Source organism: Diceros bicornis, chromosome 26 (assembly GCF_020826845.1).
Source record: "Diceros bicornis minor isolate mBicDic1 chromosome 26, mDicBic1.mat.cur, whole genome shotgun sequence".
Classification (NCBI taxonomy): Eukaryota; Metazoa; Chordata; class Mammalia; order Perissodactyla; family Rhinocerotidae; genus Diceros; species Diceros bicornis.
Genome location: NC_080765.1, coordinates 9,453,150 through 9,479,306, shown reverse-complemented (window position 1 = coordinate 9,479,306; position 26,157 = coordinate 9,453,150). Strand labels below are relative to the sequence as shown.

Genomic DNA, 26,157 nt, shown 5'->3' with positions numbered 1-26,157 from the left:
GCCAACACTACCCAGTCTTAATCACTGTAGCTATTTAATAAGTCTTGAAATCAGGTAGATTGATTTCTCCCACTTTATTCTTCTTTCTAAAAATTATTTTAGCTATTCTAGTACCTTGCTTTTCCATATAAATTTTAGGATAAGCTTGCTTATATCTACCAAAAAATCTTGCTGGGATTTTGATAGGAATTAAGCCTGTGCATCAGTTTGGGGAGGATACACATCTTTACTATGTTGAGTCTTTCAATCCACGAGCACAGTACATTTATTTACATCTTCAATTTCTCTCTTCAGTGTTTTACAGTTTTCATCGTATAAGTCCCATACACATTTTGTTAGATTTACACCAAAGTATTTAAACTTTTTTTGGAACAACTATAAATGGTATTGTATTTTTAATTTTAATTTCCACATGCTCATTTTTGGTATACAGAAATACAATTGGTTTTTGTAAGTAGATCTTATATCCTTCAACCTTACTGAACTCATTTATTAGTTCTAGGAAGTTGGGGTATTTTCATTGAAGTTTTCTATGTAGACAATCGTGTCATTTGCTTATAGGGACAGTTTTATTTCTTCCTTTCTGCTCTGTACCTTTTCTTTTCTTTACCGCGGTAGTTAGAACTTCCAGGACTGTGTTGAACAGCAGTGAACAGGGGACATCATTCCCATCATTCCCTGATCTTAAAGGGAAAAGATTCACCATTAAGTATGATGTTAGCTATAAGTTTTCTTACAAATTTATCAAGCTGAGGAAGCCCCTCTCAATTTCCAATTTTCTGAGAGTTTTAATCATGAAGAGGTGTTTAATATTGTTAAATGCTTTTTCTGCTTCAGTTGATAGGGTCATGTGATTTTTCTTCTTTAGTCTGTTAATATGGTGGATTATACTGATTGTTTTCCACATACTGAACCAGACTTGCATCACTGGACTACACCCCATTTGGTCATGGTGCATAATTTAAAAAATATTTTTATATATTTAAATACGTATTTATAAGTTCTATTTGCTAATTTTTTTTTTTTTTGGTGATGAAGATTAGTCGTGAGCTAACATCTGCTGCCAATCCTCCTTTTTTTTTTTTTTTGCTGAAGACTGGCCCTGAGCTAACATCTGTGCCCATCTTCCTTCCTCTATTTTATATGTGGGACGCCTGCCACAGCATGGCCTGATAAACAGTGCCTAAATCCACGCCCACAATCCAAACCTCAGAACCCTGGGCCACCAAAGCGGAGCACATTAACTTAACCACTATGCCACTGGGCCAGCCTGAATATTTGCTAATATTTCGTTAAGGATTTTTGCATCTATGTGATATTGGTTTGTAGTTTTCTTTTTTGTACTGTCTTTGTCTTTTTTGTACTGTCTTCGTCTGGTTTTATTATCAGAGTAGAACTAGCTTCATAAAGTGAGCTCGGAATTACTTCCTACTCTTCTATTTCTGAAAAAGATTGTGCAGAATTGGTGCTGATTCTTCTAAAAATGTTTGGAAGAATTTTCCAATGAAACCAACTAGGGCTGGAGATTTCCTTTTTGGGAGATTTAAAATTATGAATTCAATTTCCTTAATAGCTATCAGGCTATCCAAATCATCTTTTTTTTTTGAGGAAGATTGGCCCTGCGCTAACATTTGTTGCCAATCTTCCTCTTTTTCTTTTTTCTCCCCAGAGCCCCAGTACATGGTTATATATCATAGTTGTAGAGTTGTAGCTCTCCTATATGGGACCCAGCCTCAGCACGGCTTGATGAGCAGTAAGTAGGTCTGCACCCAGGCTCCGAACTGGTGAACCCCGGGCCGCCAAAGTGGAGCACGTGAACTTAACCACTTACCACTGGGCTGGCCTCCAAATTATCTGTTTTACATGGGTAAGTTTTGGTAGTTTGTGTTTTTTGAGGAATTGGTCCATTTCATCTAAGTTGTCAAATTTCTGTGTGTAGTTCACAGTATTCCTCTGTGGATGCTTGCAGGCTCTACAGTGATATCCCCTAGAAAGACTGATCACTCCTGATGTTGGTAATTTGTGTCTGTTCTCTTTTTTCTTGGTCCTTTTGCTAGAGGTGATATGTTGTATTTTTACTGATGTTCAGTTTATATCCAAATTCTAACAAGACTTTTCATGAAAGGCTGTGTGGTGGTCAGCTCATAAGACCATAAAGAGGACAATGGAGGGAGAATCCTGTCTCTCTCTGAGACAAGCAATGTAGAGCCCAAATAGCAGTGCTTATATGGAAAATGGCTGAAAAGGTGAAAAAATGGGATTCCTGGAACAGACGAAGGATTCTTAGCCTCTGTACTTATAAACTGCTAAGTGTATTAGTCACAAACATTAAACTACTAATGCAAATCAAGTGTATTTTCTAACTTCCAGTGTCCTTAAAGATGATTTAGTAAGTTGAACTTAAGACTCAGAATCTAGAAGGATATACCTGAAACAACAGGCTGAAACTAAGAAGATGAAGTTAACAGGGAAAAACGTCAGATGCAGCAAAATTGAGGGAGAGGTTTGTGACTTAAAAGCAAGGTGAGCAGAAAGACCAAGGTTTAATGTGAGCCAATGGTGGGACCTATTTTGATTTCAAGACGCTAAGGCATTCTTAGGCTGTATGGATTGAAGTATAGAACCTAATCTCAGCTGTTGCCTCTACACAGCAGACCTCACTTGGAGTACTCTGTCCAGCCTTGTACACCCAACTCTCAGAGATACTAACAAGCTAGAGAAGGACACAAAGAGAAGGGTAGCCAGGACGATGAAGTGGCAACAGACACATTCTGAGTCCTTTCAGAGGCAAGAACTACAACCACAGCACAAAACTGCAGGAAAGTACACTTTGGCTTGATAAAAATGAAGAACTTTCTAAAAGACAGAGCTGACCAACAAGGGAGTGGATTGTCTTGCAAAGTGGTACCTTCTTTTCTCTCCCACTGAAAGTCAGAAACAAATATGGAATGACTATGTGTTCGGGATGCCTAGTCTAAACTGTGGATAAATTTAGCTGAATGAAAAACTACCTACACACTGTCCCCACTCTCTTATTCTGCCACAGACCTGTGAGAATGTCATGTCAGGAGAACACTGCTCCACAGACTAGCTGAGGGCCTGAAGAGTCAGAGCATAGGGGATTTTCTTTTGGATCCTGAAGAGTTCAGAAATTCAAATATTTTTCCAACTCTTTACCTATCTCATGGAGTTTCCACTTAGTCACGGCTCAAATCAGAAAGACAAACATGAGAAAAGGAAAGGAAAACATTTCTATTTATGACAATCTACAGGAAAAGTTGTAGTAGACTCTGTTCTGAGACATAAGCAACTCAGATCAAATATGTTGTAAAATTCAACAAGTTTATCTTTTGGGGGGGATTAGACCTGAAGTAACCTCTCTGAAAGAGCTTTTGGCAGTTATTTCATCAATAAAAATAACAGAATTTTAAATAAACAAGTGGCTATTTAAGAGCTGTTTGTTTCTTTCTGTGCAGAAGCCACTCTCTCAGGTGTAAAAGTGATCCCTGGGTAGTAAGCAATAATCACCGGTCTAGACAGTTTTTACCAGTGATAAAGCTAATTCTCATCAAACCTTCAGGAGGACCAGTTTTTTCCCAAGCTTAGGGGTGTCCCCAAACACTTTTCCACACACGAATTCTCTAACACTGCACACAATTTTCCTGTCATGGTGTATCCTAAGCAGAAAGAAGGCAGATAACAACTGTAGCCACTTTCTGAAAATACTGATGTGCTGTCAAAGCAGTCCACGTCAGAGTCACTCCCTGGATTGGTCTGGCAGTGCATGATCTAAAGCAGCCGTATCACGACGTCCTTTATGTGCTGCGCAGAAAGGGGACGGTTCTGCACAGCAGCTTCACACACTGTCAGCAACACTCAGTTTGCCATTACCTTGCTCAAATTTGAAGTCTATGTAAGAATACTGATTCATTTCTTTTCTCTTTTTTCTTTTTCCACTGGTTTCTGGTGATAGCTCTTGCCATTTTTTAATGGCATCAGAAAAGGCCTAAAAATTGAGAAAGGAAAATGAGACACTGTAAACTGGACACAAAAATACATGAAACACAGGCAATCCCCAATAGCTATCTTTCCTGCATGGCTTACCAAAAATAGGTAGTGGCAAAATAAACAGGTAGCATTTCATTATTCTCGTTTTCTGTGACTCATAAGCTGCTACAACAGCAGAACCAAAATGCTTACTGACAAATTAAAGGGTGACATAAGAAAAGAGAAAACTGTTTTAGCTGTCCTTGAATACATACAGGTTAAAGCTCACCACAAACGGCTAGTGAGTTCCATTTCACAGGCGTTATCTTACACGGTATGTCTCTGGTCAACACGCCCTCTTCCACTTCCCAGATTCCTCGTGGCTTTCACAATTACCCCTCTTTATACTGCACAATGGAGAACAAAATTCTTATGCCAGTGACAATCCCTTTTCTTCCATACCTTCAGCTTCTCCCTTTTTTAGATCTTTCCAACTGGCATTTAAATGTGCTTGAGTCTTTGTCATCTCAAAAAAAGAAAACCCTTCCTCCCTTGGCCTCCTTCCCCTTTCAGCCACCAGCCACCCTTTCTTCTTCCTCCTCTTTGTAGCCAAACTTACCAAAGGAGCCATCTGTCCATTGTTTCATCACCTCACCTCCATGAGGTGATCCAACTCCCTCCCATGAGGTCATCCAACTCCCTCCCATGTGGCACTGAACCCCAGCTTCCCACTTGCTAATCCACTTCCTAACACAGGGCTACCTTGACACCTACGTTTTAGTCCTCGTCTTACTTGACCTCTCAGCCGTATTAACAACGCTGACCGCTCCACTCTTCTGACTTCCTGCTTCCTATCTGCCTGCCCCTCCTCCGTCACCCTCCTTACTTAACATGTTAGAAGACCTCAAGGCAGCTTTGGCTCTCTTCTCACCCGACAGTCTCTCTAGGTATCTCATCCAGGCTGTGAGGTTACCTTCCATATGCTGATGACTCTCAAATTCTCATCTCCAGTCTGTATTTCCCACCTTTTTTGCCCCTTCAACCACCCAATGAATTATTTTTACTTGGCTGTCTCACAGACCCTACTCAGCATGTTGGCAATTCAACATTTCCTGGACTAAATTCATGATCTTTTCCCTCCAAGTTAGCTCTTCTGTACTATTCCTCATCCTAGGAAATGACACCACTATCTTCCAGACCCCCTCACCAAACTCCTACTTTGATAACACTTAGGTCTGTGATTAAATGTCACAGGCTCAGGGACACCCTCCTATTACATTCTTTCAAAGGAGCTGGTATTTTTCTTTGAAAATACTAATCACAGTTGTAATTATACAATTTGTTTGATTCTGTTTCATGTTATCTCCTCCACTAGACTGTGAGCCTCTAGAGGACAGCGAATGTTACCACAGCTCAGGGTATATCCCTGGCAACTTGCAGTTTGCATTTAATACTCATTAGGTGAATAAAAGATTATAGGGATGTGTATGTGTTACAGGAATGCTACTAATAAATCACATTCTCAATCTGTTTATCTCAGAGAAACAGCTGTCTATCTGTGTGGTAAAATGATAAAAGAAAATAACCGTTTTAGCTACAGAAGAGGGTAGGATCACCTTTTCATCTTAATCTACCTCCTACCCCTTCCTTTTCAAAGATCCTAGGTTTGGGAATCAGAAGGGAATTCCACTTGCTATATATACCTCCTATGAACTAAGCACCACACATGGACCTTTCTACTCCTTACCTCATTTAATTCTCACAATAATCCTCTGAGGGAGATATTGTTTATTTTATAGTAGAGAGAAACAAGGCTTAGAGAGAAGAAACTTGCCCCAGTCAAATCTTAATCAAAGCCAGGATTTGAACTCAGGCCAGTCTCTGACTAAAGTGCTTCTCTTTGATATCACTTTGTCCTCACAGATAGATTGAGTGAAACCCCATCAAGAACTGGCAAAAGTCATCTTGCTACCTTTCTATCTCCCTGATCAACGTCCTCCTCCCTTGCTTTCTGTTTCTTCTTTCTGGAATTCCCACTACCCAAGGTGTTCCCCACAAACCCTTGGGCACTAATCTTAAAGCCACATGTTCATACTCAGCTGCAAGATTACTAGTTTCTACCAAGTTTTACCTAAAGGTAAATATCCCACCCTTGAACCAGGGCTATTTGCGAAAACCCAGGAAAGGAGGCAGGAGAGCTATTATAATTTGCATTTTATAAATGAGGTAACTCAAGTGTAGATGTTATTTATCAGCAACTAATAAAACTGGAATGTGAACTCAGAGCTCATACCTGGTAAACCACACCACACTGCCATAAAATGTAGAGACTCCTGACTGGACATGAACTGGGGTCATTACCTTGGTCCCATTTAAACAATGCTTCTAGTTAGCAAGAAAAAAAATCGATACTCATAAACACAAACTGGTACTTGTCAGGAAACTGTATCTTAAAATGTTGTCTACAAATTAAAAGGAGCCTCCAAAATCTTACTTTAATAGCTATATTAACAATCATCACTTAATACTGACTAAAGGTCTAGTTAAGTAGACGAGATAAAATTAGACTACTGAATCAGAATTCCTTCCTTTTAACACCTGCTAGTTATAATTCATACTGCGACACCCTAGACACCCTAAAGGCAGATGGTTAGTTTTTCTTGCCTCTTTGCTTTTGCACATCATCCTAGTGCCTCTAGTGAAAACGTCTTTCCTTTGAGACCCTGTTCAAATGACACCTTCTTTGTTTCTTTCCTAGTGGTCTCATATACCTTTAACCACTCTCTTTTATAACACTCCTCACACTACTTTAATCTTCTTTTTTTTAAATCTCCTCAATAGACTGAAAGCTCTTTGGAAGGAAGCTAGTTTGTATTCTACTAACGGCAGTGTGCTCAGAGTCTAGCTGGTAACTACCACAAAGTAAGTACTCAAAAAACCTACCAGGAGGACATAGGAACAACAGATGTTGAAGAATGATTCTTTCTTGTGCTGTTATCTGGCATTTCTCCCTCCAGCTTGCTCACATTCACAAATCAAATACCCACTCAAGGTATTAGTTCTGAGAATCAAGGCTATTATCTAGTAAGATTTTTAGGACATCTGTGACAACAGCTAAAGTTCCTTTAAGGAATGACCTACAAACACTACAATGGGCATTTGATGATGTAAAAGCTGAGGAGTGGACAGAGCCTCCTCTGTTGCGCCTGGTGAGAGGTGAGGTTCAGAGATGGGGACATGTCACCTATATGGAGACAGAGGTGACCATTAAAGTATGCAGGGGGAAAAATCTAGGAAGCCTGGAGAGTGTAGACCCTCAGAATTACTACGTTAGAGAACGGAAGTTAAGGGATGGGTTAAAAAAGATAGCCCCATCTACTAGTATTCAGCTCCACAAGGGAAGGGACCTTGTACTGTTCACCACAATATTCCCAGCATGTGGCCCGTGGCAGGCATTCAACAAATGGTCTGAATGTAAGAGGCAGTCACATCTGTGGCAGAATTATTGAGAAAAATTGGGAGGGGAAATATCACTCAAGTTTGAGTCTGTAAACCAAGACGGAGGAAGTCGTCAGGATCTAGAATACAGAGGATCAATCTCTGTCCAAAGGCAAAGGGAATTCCCACGATGACAGCTATGCAGCAGGTGCAGAGAACAATCAGAACACACTGGAGAAGGAAGGAGGCTCCGGAGAAATAAAATGAACTCAGGATTAATTGACAGGTTTGACAATAAGCAAAACTGTAGTGACAACTGTGTTTTAGGGTTGTCAGGTGTGAAAAGACTTAGCCACAGAATCAAAAACCAAAACCAAACCAACAAACAAACCAAAGCAAATGAAAAAACAGGCAACTAATTTTAACTCCAAGAAAAACAGAAAATTCAAGAAAGGAAACATTATCATAGCATATTACTTACCCTAGCAGTGAGCATTTCCATAGTCATAATAACTCTAAAAAACTCTAAAACAGAAAACTCTAAAAACAGATTTAACAGAAACTGTGTATATTGAAAAGAGGTGTGTGTGTGTGTGCGCGTGTGTGTGTGTAAGATCTAGAATCCTCATCTACCATAAGAGAAAACCAAAATAACTTCGAAAACTGATGGATCAAGCATAAGCATATGTTCATAAATGTGGAGGTAAATACCAGAAAAAAAATAGATAAAAGAGCTGAGAGTTACCTCTAGAGAGTAGAGGAAGAGGCTGAAAAAGGGGGCTTTAGCCTGTCTTTTAAAAATTATAAATAAGCATTTTAGCACTATTCCATTTTTTAAACTAGAAATGAATTACTTTGATAAAAATAAGCATTCACTTTAAGAAGTAGTGCCTGCTGCAAGTTTTAAGGATTACCTGTTCCCTTCAGGGTAGAAGTTATTCATTAAAAACACTAAGTGCTGAGCCAGCCCTGATGGCCTAGTGGTTAAAGTGCGGCGTGCTCCGCTTCCGCAGCCCGGGTTCAGTTCCTGGGCACAGAACCACACCATCTGTCAGTAGCCATGCTGTGGCGGCAGCTCACATAGAAGAACTATAAGGACTCACAACTAGAATACACAACTGTGTACTGGGGCTTCAGGGGGCATGGAGCGGGGGAGAAGAGAGAGGAAGACTGGTAATGGATGTTAGCTTAGGCAAATCTTTCCCAGCAAAAAAATTAAAAAAAAAAAAAAAAGATAAAATAAAATGTATTTCTTATCATTAAAAAAAAACACACCAAACGTTGATAGCACTTTTGTCCGTATAAGCTTCACAACCAGAAAAGACATTACTGCAGCTGCACTGGGGTCTCCAAGAAGCCCACCCACCGGATACGCCCCTAAAAAGAGTTAAGCTAAAATATCTACCACTGCACACACATGTGGGCAAAGTCTTGCCATGCTCTGGGTCTCCAATCAACAGGCTGGGAACAAATCAGAGCAGGCCCTCCAGGTCACAGGCCCCTTCAGCATGACTTCAGCGCTGCAAAACTATGAAGGCCCAATCACAGAAGGCTCTTGTAATATTATGCTAAGGACTGACTCTGAGGATAGTATGGTGGGGCAGCTACAAAGTAATTTTTAAATACAAAGGCTTGAAAATTGTTCTGTAGCACGTAGAAAGAAGTGTGAGGGGATGGGACTAAAATCTGGTATGTGCGACACTGTGTTATGGGCTCGCTGTATGCTGCTCTCTCATCTAATTCTCATAATAGCCATGTAAGACATTCACTATTCACTAAAAGACAACTGAAGCTCTGCAAGTTTAAGACACTGGCTCAAAGTCACAGAGTGACAAGTGGCAGAACTGGAACTAAAATTCAAGGGGGGAAAGAAATCAAACCTGAGTTTGACAAAGATTCTAGATCTAACCATCATTTCACAGGAAATACAGGGGACAGAAGAACCAGTTAATGACACCACATGGGGCCGTCAGCAAAATCTCGATTGTCAAAACCTGTAGAATAAACAATCCACTTTTTAACAAATAAGCAGCAAGAAAAAATACAGAGGGAGGGAGGAAAGAGAACTTAAGAGCTTAAACAGGTTCTACTTGGAATCCAATATGACCAAAGAGCTGTTAAAAAGATGTCTGACACATTCAGAGAAATGTGAACACTGACCAGATATCTAATGATGCTCATTTTTAAGGTGTGATAATGGTATACTGATTACTTTTTCCTAAAAAGAGTCTTCATCTTTTAAAGGTAAACACTGAAATATGGATGAAAAGAAAATGCAATGATCCTCGGAATTTGCTTTACAACAGTCTGGGAGGGGGAAGTGGGTAGGAGAAGAGATGAAACAAGACTGGGCAGGAGCTGATAACTACCGAAGCTGAGTGACAGGGGAGCCGGGGCTCATCACAACACCATTTCTACTTCTCTCTGTGTTTAATGTGTATAATAAAAACTGAAAAAGAAACCCAGGGAAATGGCACTCTGTCTTCACAGTACACATGCTTCGCCTAAGCTACCATCTGGTTTGGGGAGCAGCACAGGGAAGATGTACCATGGCTATAACTAGGTAGCATCTCTGGGTGTGTTTTCTACATCCCTGTCCACATGAGCATCACTTTCTACAGGGCAGAACTCGTGCGCCATTTGCGTACAGCAGGAAGAAGTTCTAAGTTCTAATTGAGCACATCAGGCTTTAGCTTCTGCCAAACAGTATTTCCCCTTAAACGTCACACTTTCTTTCAAACAGTCCAATCCACCCCATTTCAAACCCTATAAATTTTCAAACTACCCACTCAAAACAAGCAGACACTATAAAAAATATGAAGGGCCAGAAAGACGAGGAAAGGGATAAGAAAGGTAGGAATGAGGAGAACTGGGCCACAAACCCTACAACCTCCCACTCAAATAACCAGTGGGTTGTGGCATAATCAGACCTTCAGTGGGGAGAAGCATCTGCCAGCAAAGTTCCTTTTACTGGTCCCAGGATGGTGGCAGGGACATTACTAATGAGGACCAACCCACCCCCAGAACACAGAAACTGTCTCCTGCTGCTGCCCTTTTACTTTTCATCTGGGCTCCCTAGCAGCTCCGAAAAGGTGTAAGGCATCACTGCGGCAGTAAAGACGAAAGAGCCTTTTCTTGCTTCTGGTCACTATTTTTGGGGGAAGGCTCATTCATTTTTCAATGACAATATAGGCATTCCCTATTTAGCATGGGGAGGGAGATTCAGAAATAGAAAGCACTAACTCTGTGTTTCCTTCAGAGTAGTTTTACCTAAAATTAACCTACAATTAGGAGTTTGTTGACAGTTGGCTGGATCTTCTTGGCAATCTAAAGGTGGAAGGGGCCTCGACTCAGCATGAGGCCACATTCACCTGGAGTTCACCTTCCTTCAGGTAAGACCCAGGAGATGTTTTAACCATTAAAATAACTCCACATTTGTTTGTCTTTTGGAGAAAGAGCAGTGTTTCACGGGAATCACAAGAACTTCAGCAGGAGAAACGGATTTAATGGCAGCAGGAAAGAGGAAGAGGAGCAAGCCAAGGACCTGTTGGTGCTCACTCTTCTTTCCTGGCTGACTACTGTGAAACAGGGCCTGTGCAGTGGGCTTCACTAAATGAGGCACGTCTGTATTACCCACTAGTGACCAGCACCCTTCTAAGCCTTGAAATGGTGGCCCTTAAGTAGAATCTTATTTAGGGGCCCTGCAAAAAAAAAACATTGGGAACTTTCAGTAGTTGCTCACTCTCTTCTGAGGCAAACCACCACTCACTGGGCAGCACTGGATTCCTGTGCTCTTTACAGACCCTACCTCATGTAACGGATAACTGGGCCACCTAGGGGCAGTGTGTGTATGTTCCTCCCAGAAAGCCAATCAGGCAAGGAGCAGCAATGGAATGTATCTTTCATACTCTAGAAATCATGCATTCCGCAGTAAAATTCATCACTCTCCACGTCTTTATGGTCAAACCAGAACTTTCCTGCTTCTAATCTATTGTTTCCCTTCACTCAGTACTTCCTGATCAGCAAACACCTTTGTCTATTTATCTTCACCCTGACAAACTCCTTAACTCTTTGTCATCAGAAACCATCCCAATTTCCACAAGCTAAACTCTTCATTCTGTTATCACAGGAAGAAGTAGTCAAGAGGTGTGACCCCACCAAGAAGACCAAGTAGAGCACCTTTCGGGTGATTGCATAGTGTCCTTTGAGCTCATGCAGGGCCCACTTGATGTCCTGACTGCTGAGCATCTTGAAGTCGGCCATCAGGAGGTCAGCAGCCTGGACGAAGCAGCGCTGGTCAAGAGGAGCCAATTTAGAATAGTCAAAGAAGTCTATTTTAGGCAACTGAAATGAGAGAAAGGCACAACATTAGAGGCCAGATGGTGAACTCCCCTTGAGGGGGAAATCATTTGAAGAACTGCTTATTACAGAAGAGAATAACCTCACTTGTACTCATAATTACACTATAGAGAGGTTACCAGCCTTGAATGGAGATGAAGAAATGGTGACTCAGAGAGGTTAAACAAGTTGTCTGGAGTCTGGAGACTAGTTTTACTAGTAAGAACTAGTAAAAAAAAGTATAGCTAGGGATTTGAACCCAATCTTTTAGCCTTCTTCTTTCCACAAAATGTTTAGAAAAAACTAATTTTTTTTCCTGCTACAGAATAGGTAAGAGAGAGAGTTAAATGAATTTGTGGGGAGCAGAAGGATCAACCAATAGACCCCAATGAAGCAGCTCTGAACTATGCTTTCTGCTTAGCACACTAAATGCTAGTCTGGATCACAAATGAAGACAATGAGTAATATTTTAAAAAAATCAAACTTTATATCTTGATACGGGATTTGATTTCACAGGTATATCCACCGTATATAAATCTCCCAACAAAAGAAAAATTATAAACAGATATTGAACTTTAGGCAATGATCTGCATGCTAAAGTATTTGGGGGGCAGGGTATTGATGTTTTTGCGATTTACCTTGAAATGCATTACAATGAAATAAAATATAAGAGAGATGTACTGATGGACAAAGGGATGGCTATGTGACAAAGCAGATATAGTAAAATGTTTACTGTTATTAGTATTGATGGTGGGTGATCAATGTAAAATTCTTTGGACTCTCTGTTTGAAAATTTTCATAATAAAATGTTAAAAAAACAATGAAAATGATACAAAGAATTCTGGCCAATTCTTGTTTCATTTTAGGAGCTTACTTTTGTAGGATTAAAGATATGGAAGATTTGTTTATTTCTTTGTAGGGAAGGGAAGACAGAGTCACAACGAAAGAAGTTAAACACACAATTCAAGTTTCTCAGACTGGGAAACCCACTGAAGTATTAATATATTTTCCTAGCTAGTCTTTAAAAATGTGTCCTGACAAAGCACTATATTCCCATAAAGATGAGGAAAAGAACAGAGCATTTCCAGGTAGAGACTGCAAAACAAGAGCATGACACTTGCCTTTGTCTCATCTTGGCTGGCAAGCAGGCTGCTACTGGGGTTAATAATGACTCTATCTTCTCTCTTTGGATAATCTGGATTCTCCAGAAGAAAATTACAAAGTCTGCAAAAATAAATGATGTTACTTTCATACTGCTTCCAAATACCACACTTGCCCATTGACTCAAACGCAATGTTTGAAAAATAAAGTCCCTGGTCACACATTACAATTGGTCTATCAAAAAATTAAAATGTTTGCAGATCAGAAAAATAGAACAAATGAAAGACAATTACACTGAATTTCTATTTTTGCTTGCTGGTTTAAAAAGCAATAAACATACTGATGAACACAAACTCCTCTGTAGTTTTTCTATTAATTGGGTGTCAACGTAATGAAGTCACCGAAATTTTTACTAGTTGAACTGTACAGAACTGGAGAATCTAGATGAAAAGCATCTATTGTTTGCCAGGAAAACTATAACAAGGTGAGAAAAAGTGTGTATTCACATTCACAATTAAAAATGGTTTGCTAAGAGAGTTAATAAATAAACGGAATATAAAAGACTTGGTTAATTCACTAATACTTCTGTAACTCTATGATAATATAAATCCTTGTGAGCTATTTAAGTGATGCTCAGTTTACTTAGCTAACTGCAAGGCTGAAGGAACAGACCATGTCTGCTTAAGAACAGACTCTCTGCATACCAAACCCACAGCCTTGTCTCTCTGTCCCTACTATGAAATACTTCAAAGGTAAGGATACAGAGAATAATATAACACACACAGACTTATCACTACTCAGATTTAACAAATGTTAATTAGCAAAGTTCTTCACCCTCTAACAACCAAATAAGGCAACAAACTGTGCTCTTGGGATGGTTCCACAGTGACAAGGACAGCCTGGGTGGTGTGCAGCATGAGCTACTTCAGTAGCAAGAAAGCTTCTCAGCTCACAGGGCAAGTGGGGCTTCCCCTCTCCTCTATCCTTCTTCGTTCCCTTGCTCCTGCAGATTCTCAGGATGACTCCACCCCTTCGTAGATGCCCCATCTATGAGTCTCACTTGACTCCCTTCTTCCCAGGTCTCTCCTGTCCAGTGTCAATACCGGAGCCTCTAACAGTAAAGACAAGTCCAGCAGGAAGAGGACAGAGAAAAGTGCTCACCTCCAGCCCCTCTTCTCACACAGAGGCCAATGGCTGGGGAACAAAAAATGGAGAGGCGTACTTCTTCTGCAACCCCCAGAGGACCCTCAGCACTGGCATGACTGCAAAGCCCCTCCTCATTCTGCTCTAAGACTGGTCAGCACACCTCAACACCTTTTTCTTCATCATCACTTCCAGGAGACCCATATGCTTCTTTTCTCTAAGGTCTCCTCTTCCTCATCACCATGCCCAGTCTAGTGGAACACAACACAGAGGCCCAGAGAGGGGAACAAAACCATCTTCCCATGTTATAGTTGTAGCAAGGAGAGACACCCCTATTCAAGAATTCTGAGCAAATTTCCCTATAAAACCATTGTCACTGATGGTGATTCTTTGTTCCGGTACAAATTGATAAGCACTATAGATTAAACAGATCTTTGAAGGCTGACCTGAAAATAACCACCATTAAGAATCCAGTATCTGTGGGGAAAGGCCTGGAGTTTCAATAACTCCTTTCACAAGCACACCTAGACTTATCACAAACCAGATGTAAAGTAAACCATTACAAAACTTGCCAATTTGTAATAGTGTGTTAAGGGTGGCTACCACAGGCCAACAAACTGCCAGATACCAGTAATTTAGAGAAAGATGAAAAGGTCAAATAGTAAAGAATTTTCCTTGATAGAATGGCCACTACGTGTGAAGCCACTGGTATCCAAGTGGGGTGCATGGAAGACGATCTGCTAGAGTGTTGGAAGAAAGTATTAAATCTTCTATTTCTATTTTTAAATAACTCATCCTTTAAAATTTTCTATTTTTATGTATTTGCTAAAGTACATGATACAAAACTACAGTATATGATACAGAGGTAGAACAGTAGGGATAACTTCTGGAAAAAAACCCCACATTTTAAGGGTTCTTCTCTTACCAATTCTCTTTTTTTTTTTTTTTGAGGAAGATTGGCCCTGAGCTAATATCTATTGCCTATCTTCTTTTTCTTTTTTCTCCCCAAAGCCCCAGGACATAGCTGTATATCCTAGTTGTAGGTCCTTCTAGTTTTTTTACGTGAGACACCACCTCAGCATGGCTTGATGAGTGGTGAGTAGGTCTGCACTCAGCATCTGAACCTGCAAACCCCGGGCTGCCGAAGTGGAGCACACGAACTTAACTGCTAGGCCACCGGGCTGGCCTCACCAATTCATTTTATGTTGTCAACAATATTAAGAACTTCACATACTGAAACGCTGCAAGATGTGGAACTCCACATGGCAGAAATCAGAGGCTCTCACTTTGAACTGTCAAAATTCATTTCTATTTTAATATCTTCTCTACTCTTACCAACAGAACTTGCCTGGAGGTTAAATGACATTCAGTGGCACACATAATTAAGGACAAAGTTCCCCTCTACAGAAATAAGCTACAACCCAATACATTAATATTCATAGCCTGGGGCAAAGGCAGTGGGAAGCTTGTATGAACTCAAATCAGCCCACATACTTAAATTATTTCATGCTTGATCTGACCTGATAAGCTAAAGGGTCTCCAGAAAGCACTCCACTAAGAAAGCCAGGCTAGTATTCCAAGCTTTTATTCCTTAGAAAGTTGTTGCTGCCTTGATCCTACTTAAGTTGCATCAGACATGAGTGAAAAGTCTTAGCTAACCGAAGAGTAGATTACCATCACAGGAGCTTCTCTGTTGAGTAGGCCCCTCTGGTTAAAATGACCAGCTGCTTACATCTAAAGGTAATTTAAAGACTGCACATAAAGTGACTGAGAGTCAGCTATACAAAGCTCAGCCCACTCAACTCTGCTTTGTGCCTTCTTTGGGCTCTACATTAACAACATTTAGCTTAGTTGTGGGAATTAACAACTTAGTGCCAAGAGCCCGGGGACAAAAGGAAAGTGGCGTCAGGGAAACCAGACTGTAGAAAAGATTCAATACAATTACTGTACATTCCCTTTCCTTTAGATTTCACAAGAATTTTTATGAGTTTAAACAATGAATATTTGCTTCTGAGTGATGCAAAAGGCACAAAGTCAGTAAGCTCCTAGAAAAAAGGACATACATGAGATTCAGGAGGTAGGAAAACAGAATTGTCATAGAATCTGTCAATTTGATCACATTTTACTGATATTTCACAGACAACTAATCTTGCAGATGTTTAAAAAATAATATGTTCATTTGTAGAATAAGAAGGAAACATTAAAGTACACTAAATTTCTCAAGGGTTAATATTTACTATAAATTATTCAAAAATACTTAGACTTGGTATTTTCTATTCAAATCAGTATTCTGTAACTAAATGTACTAAGTTTATACTTTTCTCTATCATTTATATTTTCTAAAATGAACAAACAACTATTATGTTTCATAATCAGGAAAACATTTAAAAAAAGGGAATTCAATGAGAAAAGAGAAGGAGTAAACAACTCACATAGAAGGGAAATACAATTAGTAAACAAATATATGAAAAATGCCACAAAGCCAATTATCAAAGAAATGTTACCTAAAATATTAGATTACTGTATGTCTAGTTAACAAAAACACCACCATTACTCAATACTGTTGAGGAATTATTAAAGCAATTCCACACATCTCCAACATCAACATAAACTGATATATCTCCACTGGAAAGCTATTTGGAATATGTTTCCAGGACCATGAATGTGTTTATAATCCCTGACTCCGAATTTTAACATTTAGGGTTTCAGTATTATATAATAAAAAAAGGAAAGTGCTATATGTAGAATAATGCTCATCAGAACATTAGTGAAAACTATGAACAAAATATCTAACAAAGAGGAAAATTCAACAGAATAACTGTTATTAAAGGTGATCATTAACACCATGAAGAAAAAACCAGAAAACACTTTTTACTTAACATTATTTCATAAAGAAGATACCCAAAATTGTATTTACCCTTTGAAAAAATTATGTTTTCCTTCTAAGAAGAACTAAAATGGTACATAAAAATTAAATCTGGGGCCCATCCAGTGGCACAGCGCTTGTCAAGCCGTGCTGTGGTGGCACCCCATATAAAGTAGAGGAAGATGGGCACGGATGTTAGCCCAGGGCCAGTCTTCCTCAGCAAAAAACAGGAAGATAGGCATGGAATGTTAGCTCAGGGCTGAGCTTCCTCACCAAAAAAAAAAAAAAAAAAAAAAAATTAAATCTGTGTTTTTTATTTGAGTGAACGTCTAGTAGATATTTTTCATTGTAAAAAGGTAGTTATTTCTGCTCAATTTTGCTAAGAATTTAAAACTGCTCTAAAAATAAAGTTTATTAATTAAAAATAATATAGCTATTGTCATGCTATTTACATACTCAAAAAAAAATATTTTAAAACCTTAGAATAAAATAGCACCTTCCACTTTTCGTAATGGCAGATCAATCATCTCAAAGACAAGAAACAAGACCAAAAATAAAAAAATAAAATAAAAAATTTCTACTTGAAGATATCAGTAGCCAAGAGGATGGTGAAGGCAGCCAAATCTAGTGAAGACTGGAAGCTCAGGAGGCATGCAGAAGTATATTCATAGCTGCATTATGTGTGATAGCCAAAAAGTGGGAACAACCCAACTGTCCATCAAAAGTAGAGGGAAAATGAAATTAGGGGCTGGCCCTGTGGCTTAGTGGTTAAGTGCGTGCGCTCCGCTGCTGGCAGCCTGGGTTCGGATCCCGGGCACGCACCGACGCACCGCTTCTCCCGCCATGCTGAGGCCACGTCCCACATACAGCAACTAGAAGGATGTGCAGCTATGACATACAACTATCTACTGGGGCTTTGGGGGAAAATAAATAAATAAATAAACATTTAAAAAAAAAAGCAGCTTTTAAAAGAAAAATGAAATTATAGTATTTTGATACAAATGGAATACCACACAGCAATGAAAATGCATGAACTATAGTTATACCCAGCATGGATGATGAACCTCACAAACATAATGCTGAGTGAAAGAAGCCAGTCACAAAAGAATAGAGACTAAATGAAATCTTCATGAAGTGTTCAGAGATGGTGGCAATGTTCTCTTTTTTGAAGATTTCTCGGTGGTGGTTACACGAATGTTTGATTTGTGATATTATTAAGCCATATATCTTCATTTTGTGCACTTTTCTGTATGTGTATTATAGTCCACAACAAAAAAGATTTAAAAAGTCACACACAATCCAGAATATGGAGGAAAAGCTTGAGAAGAGTGAATAAATGGCATGTGAAATAACCAAATGGCTTCCCTTCCCAGCAGTATGGAAGATTAAGTACCCAGGCAGTCAGTCTCCCATTGATAAATGAAAAATGCTGAATGAAATATTAAAATAAAACTTTTAAAGCGCATCAACAAATTTAAGTTAGAAAGGAGTTTCCAGGGGTCCAAACCTAAGTGAAAGTGAAACCCCAGAGAAGTAAGCTAAACATAGAAGCCAGATTTTCCTGAGGGCATTTGTTTATCCTAATAAACTGCAGCCCTTAGTTTTCCCAGGGGGATACGGAATAAGAGACAAAGCTCAGAGACCGCCAGGAAAAGCATGCCTCACCACTGACGTTGAGTGGTGGAAAGGAAAACAAAACTTCCCTGAGAATTTGTGATGACTACCTATTCCTCATCCAGGACTAAATTCTTACTATCTGGGTGATCCAAAAACTTTCAGAAAACAATCTAAAGTGCTATTAGACTGACACTGCCCCTACGCACATGACAAAAGTCAAAGCAAATCCTCCCTGAAGAAACCATTTCTACCAAGACCTCAAGAAATGTGCTCACTCAAAATTTACAAAATACACAAGAAAACAGGACACCATGAGAGCCAGCAGAAACAACAGAATGAGATCCACAAGAACTTCACATGTCAGAATGATCACACTCCAGAACAAAGAGAAGCTATGTTTATTGTGTTTAAAGAACTAAAAGGATTAAAAATACAAGGAAAAAAATAGAACACTAGAAAAATGACCAGGAGAATTAAAAAACAAAAATACTAGAAATGAAAAATATAGAAACTGAAATTAAAAACATAGCAGACGGTTTAATAGTAGATTACATCCTAGTGAAAAGAAAAATTAGTGAGCTGTAAGACAGCTCTGAAGAAATCATCCAGAATGCATCTCAGAGACAGAGATGAGGATAAGAGCCATGGAGGACAGGGGGAGATGAGAAATGTTACAGAAGAGGAGAGAAAGAATGGGGCAAAGGGATTATTTGAGAAGATAATGGCTATAAAATTTCCAGAACTGACCAACATCATCAATCTATGGCCAAGCGTAGTCTATATTCTAACTCTACTGCCTTAGTGAGATACACGTTAAGTGCAAAAATAACTATAAAACATTGTTTACTTCATTCAGTAGCGTTAGTAGTAGTAGTAATACTGGTACTGTAATTTTCAAATTATTTTAAGTATATTTAGAAGAAAATAAATATATTACTGTTATTAGAAATTAAGTTTTTAGTGGAAGAAAAACAACACACAAATGTAAAATTCAGAAAGATTGAGGATAAAAAACTTAATGTGAAATTATGAAATAAATTCATCATTAAAAAACCATATTTCCGGGGGCTGGCTGCGTGGCATAGTGGTTAAGTTCACATGCTCCGCTTCAGCAGCCCAGGCTTCGCAGGTTCAGATCCCAGGTGTAGATCTACACACCGCTCATCAAGCCATGCTGTGGCAGGCGTCCCACATAAAACAGAGGAAGATGGGCACAGATGTTAGCTCAGGGCTAATCTTCCTCAGCAAAAAGAAGATTGGCAACAGATGTTTGCTCAGGGCTAATCTTCCTCAAAAAAAAAACCCCGTATTTCCTTGGCCTGTCCCTTAAAGGGCTTAGAAGTGATGACATGCTAGTAGTGATGATGAGCATGTACAGACCCAAGATGTTAGCTTATAAATACTAACCCTCTTCTAAGAAACCTGGGTTTCTTGAAGAAATGACCAATTCCAGATTTGGGGTAGAGAAGTTGAAGGTAAGCCTGGGGCAACTTGGTACATTAGAAAGAAAGGACATGTTAAAGATTAATAGGGTCATGCCAAAAAGACACACGTGCATCTTAAGAGGCTCCTACTGGTCAAATTTAGGATAAGTCAGGGTCAAAAAGAAAAACGATTGTAACTGATTATAAAACACCACTCCTACAAAACCTTTATGTCCATAGAGATTAGGGGCAAAAAAAAGAGCAAGAGGAAGTAAAAAGGTAAAATCTTCCTTATAATACAATGCCAGATAATAACCTAGGTGGTGGATACACGGGTGTTCATTGTACAGTCTTTCAACTTTTTATGTTCAAAAATACTAGGGAAAAGAAATCAATGACAAAAAAAAAAGTTAAGTGGGGGACTGTTCTAGATCAAGAAGCTAAAGAGAGAAACAGATTATGAATCCTTGATTTGATCCCGGTTTAAAAACTGCTAACAGTGGCTGCCTCTGGACAGAGGGGGACAGACAAGACTCCCACTGGCACCAACAGTGTCTTTGTAAGAATTAGAAAAAAGTACCTCCTGTGGGCTACTGAGCTGGGAAACGGGGCCCCTCCCTCTCCACCGTGGCAGGAAATAGCTCCCTTGGCTGAGCAGCCTAGTATAGGATATATTCTTTGAGGACAGAGGTTTAGATACTACCTCTTGTTTAATTAAAACAATCTGTATTAATTACTTGAAAATTTGATTAATTTCAATACTCGACTGTTCTTCACAAATGTATAACTATTTCACCTCTGCAGACCAGAAGGAGGGGACAGAGTGTAAGAGGAGAGAGACTTATTTTTCATTTTGTATTCTTTGGGATACTTATTTTTTAAAAAACATATTTATCACTTTTATAATAAAAACTAAAGAAACACTTCCATACATTTCTCCAAATAGGCAGAGTGGTTGCAGAACACTTTCTGTTACAAATATAGGGAAGAAAATATCTTTTAATATCCTGACCAAAACATAGGTAGTTTCAATGCTCAGAATTAACTAAACATCTTAATTCCATAACCATGCAGGATTCTATAACATCCAGAAAACAGTTAGTATACGACTAAAATTAAAACTCTTAGGGCTGGCCCGGCAGCATAGCGTTTAAGTTCGTGCGTTCCGCTTTTGCAGGCCAGGGTTCGCCAGTTCGGATCCTGGGCATGGACCTACTCACTGCTCATCAAGACATGCTGAGGCGGTGTCCCACATAAAAGAACTAGAAGGACCTACAACTAGGATATACAACTACATACTGGGGCTTTGGGGAGCAAAAAAAAATGAAAAAGAGGAAGATTGGCAACAGATGTTAGCTCAGGGCCACTCTTCTTCAAAATACAAACACACAAAAAACTCTTTTAACATGATCATTAAAAAAGACATTATGCAGGGCCAGCCTGGCAGCATAGTGCTGAAGTTCGTGCACTCCGCTTCAGCAGCCTGGGGTTCACAGGTTCAGATCCCGGGCACGGACCTATGCACCACTTATCAAGCCATGCTGTGGCAGGTGTTCCACATATAAAGTAGAGGAAGATGGGCATGGATGTTAGCCCAGGGCCAACCTTCCTCACCAAAAAAAAAGAAAAAGATACTATGCTAAGTAAAATAAGCCAGTCACAAAAGGACAAATACCATCTGATTCCACTCATATGAGGTTCCTAGAGTGGTCATATTCATAGAGACAGAAAGCAGAATGGTGGTTTCCAGGGGCTAAGGAGAGGGAGTGGGGAATAGGGAGTTAGTGTTTAATGAGGAAAAAGTTTCAGTTTGGGAAGATGAAAAAGTTATGGAAATGAATGGTGGGTGGAGGATGGTAATGATTTCACAAAACTGTGAATATATTTAACGCCACTGAATTTTACACAGAAAAATGGTTAAAATGGTAAATTTTTATGTTATGTATATTTTACTACAATAAAAAAAAGAAAGAAAAAAGACACAGTGGTATACTTACACATTCAAATCATAATAATTCTTCGAATGAATTATTTCCTCAATATATCCATTTGCTACATCTGGAAATCTTGCTTCCTAGAAAGGAATTAAAAACACTATTTATATTTCACCCGCTAGAAGGGTTTCAAATTGCAATAAAAACCAGATGGCAAAAAGCAAAAAAATGACTAAAGACTAGAAAAGGGCTGTAAAGTAGGTTTGTGTCCAGCTTAAACTCCACATGAGGTGTCCAGATTTATCTGTCTATGTAGAGTATGGAATCTAGAAAGGTTCCTAGAGATCATCTGGTCCTCTGCCCCCATTTTGCAAGACTATTCTTAATTCTTTCAATTAATATTGAACATCTCTGCCCAGGCAAAGGGAATACAAAGATGAATAAAGCACCATCTAGTGCCTACCCGCACACGACCTAGTGGGCTAGGTGAAAAACACCTGGGGGAAGAAGGGTTCAGAGACCGATCAAAGGCAAACGCACCTGAGCCAGGACATAAAGCCATGCATTACTTTCTAGATCAGTGCTATCCAACAGAATTTTGTACAGCAATGGAAAGGTTCTATTCTGTGCTTTCCAATATGGGAGCTGCTCAGCACCATGTAGCTGTTGAGCACCTAAAATGTGACTATGCCACTGGAAATGGAATTTTACATTTTCTTTGATTGTAAGACATTTAAATTTAAACAGTCACATGAGGCTACCACATCGGATAGTGCAGCTCTAGGTGGAACCAAAGGGTTTGAATTTGGAGTTAACTCAATGTCTTTTTAAAAACTGAGCGGGGTGCCAGCCGGTGGTGGAGTGGTTAAGTTTGCACACTCCGCTTCGGTGGCCCGGGGTTTGCAGGTTCAGATCCTGGGTGCGGACCTATCCACTGCGTATCGAGCCATGCTGTGGCAGGTGTCACACACATAAAGTAGAGGAAGAGGGGCTAGGATGTTAGCTCAGGGCCAATCTTCCTCAGCAAAAAGAGGAGGATTGGCAACAGGTGTTAACTCAGGGCTAATCTTCCTCACCAAAAAAGGAAAAAAAACACAAACAAAAACAAACTTAGGGGATTGCTCATAGGACAGCACAGGACACCAAAGATCTGCAGCTAGAATCCCAGAGGGCTTGCTGGGGAGTTAAGGATGGATTAAGGAATCCTGATTCAATTTTCATGTCTTCAGAGTTTCTCTTCTTCTATCCTATATATCTAGCTATGTACCCCTTAGGAAAATGAAGTCCACACACACAAATGTTTTTGCAATAAAAGAAAACTCAGCATATTTAGTGTCTATAAATTATTTACTTAATAAAATAAAACTTACTGTTTCTTTCACTAATAGTGCAACGAGTTCTTGATCTACTTCAGTAGCTTCTTGCCCCCAAAAGTTTTCCAAATTGGGCTCCTGAGATCCTTGCAGCGGAAAGGCTGGACCTGGCTCGTCATCATCTATTGCTAATTGTTGGTCTTCAAGCTCTCCTAGAGGATGGGCAGGCTGAGGAGAAGAAGGGCCTGGAATCCCATCCTGCTGGGGTTCTGGTCTTGGAAAAGCTGGCCTTGGAAAAGCCGGCCCTGGAGGTTCATGCTGATACAACAGTGGGCCCAGTTCTGCTTCAGGCTGCCGCTCCTGAGGAACAACCTGGTTTCTTATCTCATGGGGCTGTTGGTTTATAGACTGGAAGTAAGTATGGTCTAACCAGCAGTCTTCTTCGATGGTCTGATCATCTAGGATAGATGTCGATTCTCCGAGGTTTGATGAAAGCTCTGCCTCTGAGTCTTCAGATGACTGGTTCTGAGTATCCAAAGGATTGCTTTCTGGAAAAAGAAGGCTACCTTCTTCCAAGATAATGATTTTCTGCTCTGTTCTGGGGTTACCAATGTCATTTGCTGCCTGATTATGACTTGGTCCAGGCTTGGGTTCTCTCTCTGTTTGGCCACTTGGCTTAATGAATTCCGAAACTCCAGGAGGCTCAAGATCCAGAAATTCACCGTAGTCATCCTCAGAATCATCCTGTGCCCCAGAATCAAACAATGAGCTGTTACACACTGAAAAATAGCCGTTTTTATCTGATTCAAAGGCTGCTCTAGACTTTTTAGGCCTTTCTTCTCCCAGTCTTTTGAGATCTTGCCACTGGGCAGCTGGTTTGATGAAATTGGGTCGTGATGTCTGAGGTTTACTTGTCTAAGAAAAAATGAAATTTTAATAATAATTCAATTTCTTTCCTATGTCTATGCCTCCCTATATACTTATATTGAGCTTTCAAGATAGGAAAGGAAAGAAACAAAAACAGAACACCCTCCCCCACAAAACCTACTCTTCACATTTGATCACGCTATAGTAACTGTAAGAATGAAAGCAGTCCTTCACAGATTGAAGCTTGAGTTACAGTTTGAATTGTAATTTCACCTGAGACCACTAAAACAAAAATAACTGCATAATAGAGGAAATAATGAAAGAATGACAACACAATAGAGGAATGAGAAAATGTTCAATAAACATGTGAAAAGAATATAAATCTCATCAGTAATCAGCAAAATGCAAATTAAAACAAGATTTTTGGGGGCCGGCCCATTGGCGTAGTGGTTAAGTTCATGCGCTCCATTTTGGCAGCCCAGGGTTTGAGGGTTCGAATCCTAGGCGCAGACCTACACGCTGCTTATCGAGCCATGCTGTGGCAGGTGTTCCACATATAAAGTAGAGGAAGATGGGCACGGATGTTAGCCCAGGGCCAATCTTCCTCACAAACAAAACAAGACAAAACAAAACAAAACAACACAACCCAAGATTTTTTCCCCCATAAGACTGGCAAATTTTTTAGTTAGATAATATCAAGCATTGGTAAGGATGTGGGAAAATTCTCATACTATCATTCATTGCTGGTGAATTTAGAAGAGCAATTTGGCATTATTTATTAAAATAAAATATGTATATCCTTACGATTTATCCATAGCACTTTTTCATATCTATTCTACAAACCTTTATGTATCTAAATGGGGCCTACACAAGGATATTCACCACCACATTGCTTATAACATAAAAAGAAAAAAAACTGAAAACATTCTAAAGTTTGACCCTAAGAGAACAGTTAAGTAAACTACTACTTATCTGCTCTATAAAATACTCTCCAACTCCCCTCCCCTAAAAAGGAAGCTCTATATGTACTGAAACAGAAAGTTCACCAAGAAATGTCATTAAGTGAAGAAAAGTTGCAAAACAATACATACACAGAGTGATTTTACTTACTTTTTAAAAAAATCAAAGCAGACATAAACACAACCATTTCTAAACGCATATATATGTAGTCACACACACACACACACACACACACACACACACACACACACACACACACGCACATATATAAATTCAAAGAAAAAGATCTGGAAGGATAAACGCCAAACTGATAACAGTGCCTCTGGGAAATCTCCGGGGAGGAAGAGTCTGGTGAAGACAGACTTTAGTTTTATCTGTATTGTTTCAATTTCTATAGAGAATGTAATCATGTGTTACTTATAAATTTAAAAAATTAAAATGGATGTCCAATTTTAAGGTAGCAGAATACAGACGCCTCTGACTCTTCTCTTCTCTGAAATCACACCAATCCATGGAAGAAAATGAGAAACAGAACTGAAAATCTTTCATGAAACCAGCAGACATTTGTAATCCCAAATCACATTTTATATGAGGAGGAGCTGATAAATGCAGTGAGGGAAGCACAATCACAGATTTCAGGCAAGGCAGAGAAAGCTTCACAGAGGCAGAGAATTTTCCAAAGTAGATGGTGTGCTCTGGGGGGCAAAACCAACAATCTCTTATTTGGAACAATGCGAACCTCCACGCCATTTTGCAGCAAGGAGTTTCTGAAGAGGTCAGACTGAATGAGGACATAAATCTCTGCTGGAGGCAGGCTGTCAGTGAGGCAGGATGGAGAGAACTTTGAACTGGGCTGCTCTGGAATGGCAATCTTTGCCGGCTGGTAAGAAGTAAAGGCTAAATAAATATAAGTGCATGTATGCAAGCACCCATTCCACTCCCACCCCCATCCTTTGTCATAAGGAAGGAGAATTCCTGCTAGCCAAGAATAGTGCCTGAGCCCTTCCCCAACATAACTGCCTACAAAGAGCTGGTCCAGGAAAACTTCAAATACATTCAAAGTTGAGTAATAATAAAAAACAACCAGCACATAAACTATATAAAGATTCCTAACTATTAAAAAAAGAAGAAATGGTAGATGAGTAACACATACTAGAAAATCAGTACTA

At 39.5% G+C, this 26,157-nt stretch overlaps 1 protein-coding gene across 3 annotated transcripts in view; it reads right to left on the bottom strand.

Annotated features, from left to right (window-relative positions):
• RNF216 (ring finger protein 216) overlaps positions 1 to 26,157 on the bottom strand; it is a 168,293-nt gene that overhangs the window by 111,928 nt on the left and 30,208 nt on the right. For 2 of the 3 annotated variants that reach the window (XM_058569334.1, XM_058569335.1), the window contains 5 exons: positions 23,219 to 24,076; positions 21,912 to 21,988; positions 12,885 to 12,987; positions 11,605 to 11,769; positions 3,892 to 4,006 (listed from right to left, as the gene is read on the bottom strand). In XM_058569334.1, the coding sequence (XP_058425317.1) occupies positions 3,892 to 4,006; positions 11,605 to 11,769; positions 12,885 to 12,987; positions 21,912 to 21,988; positions 23,219 to 24,076 (1,318 nt within the window). The remainder of the gene's footprint in view (positions 1 to 3,891; positions 4,007 to 11,604; positions 11,770 to 12,884; positions 12,988 to 21,911; positions 21,989 to 23,218; positions 24,077 to 26,157) is intronic. The other variant, XM_058569336.1, reaches the window with a different exon arrangement.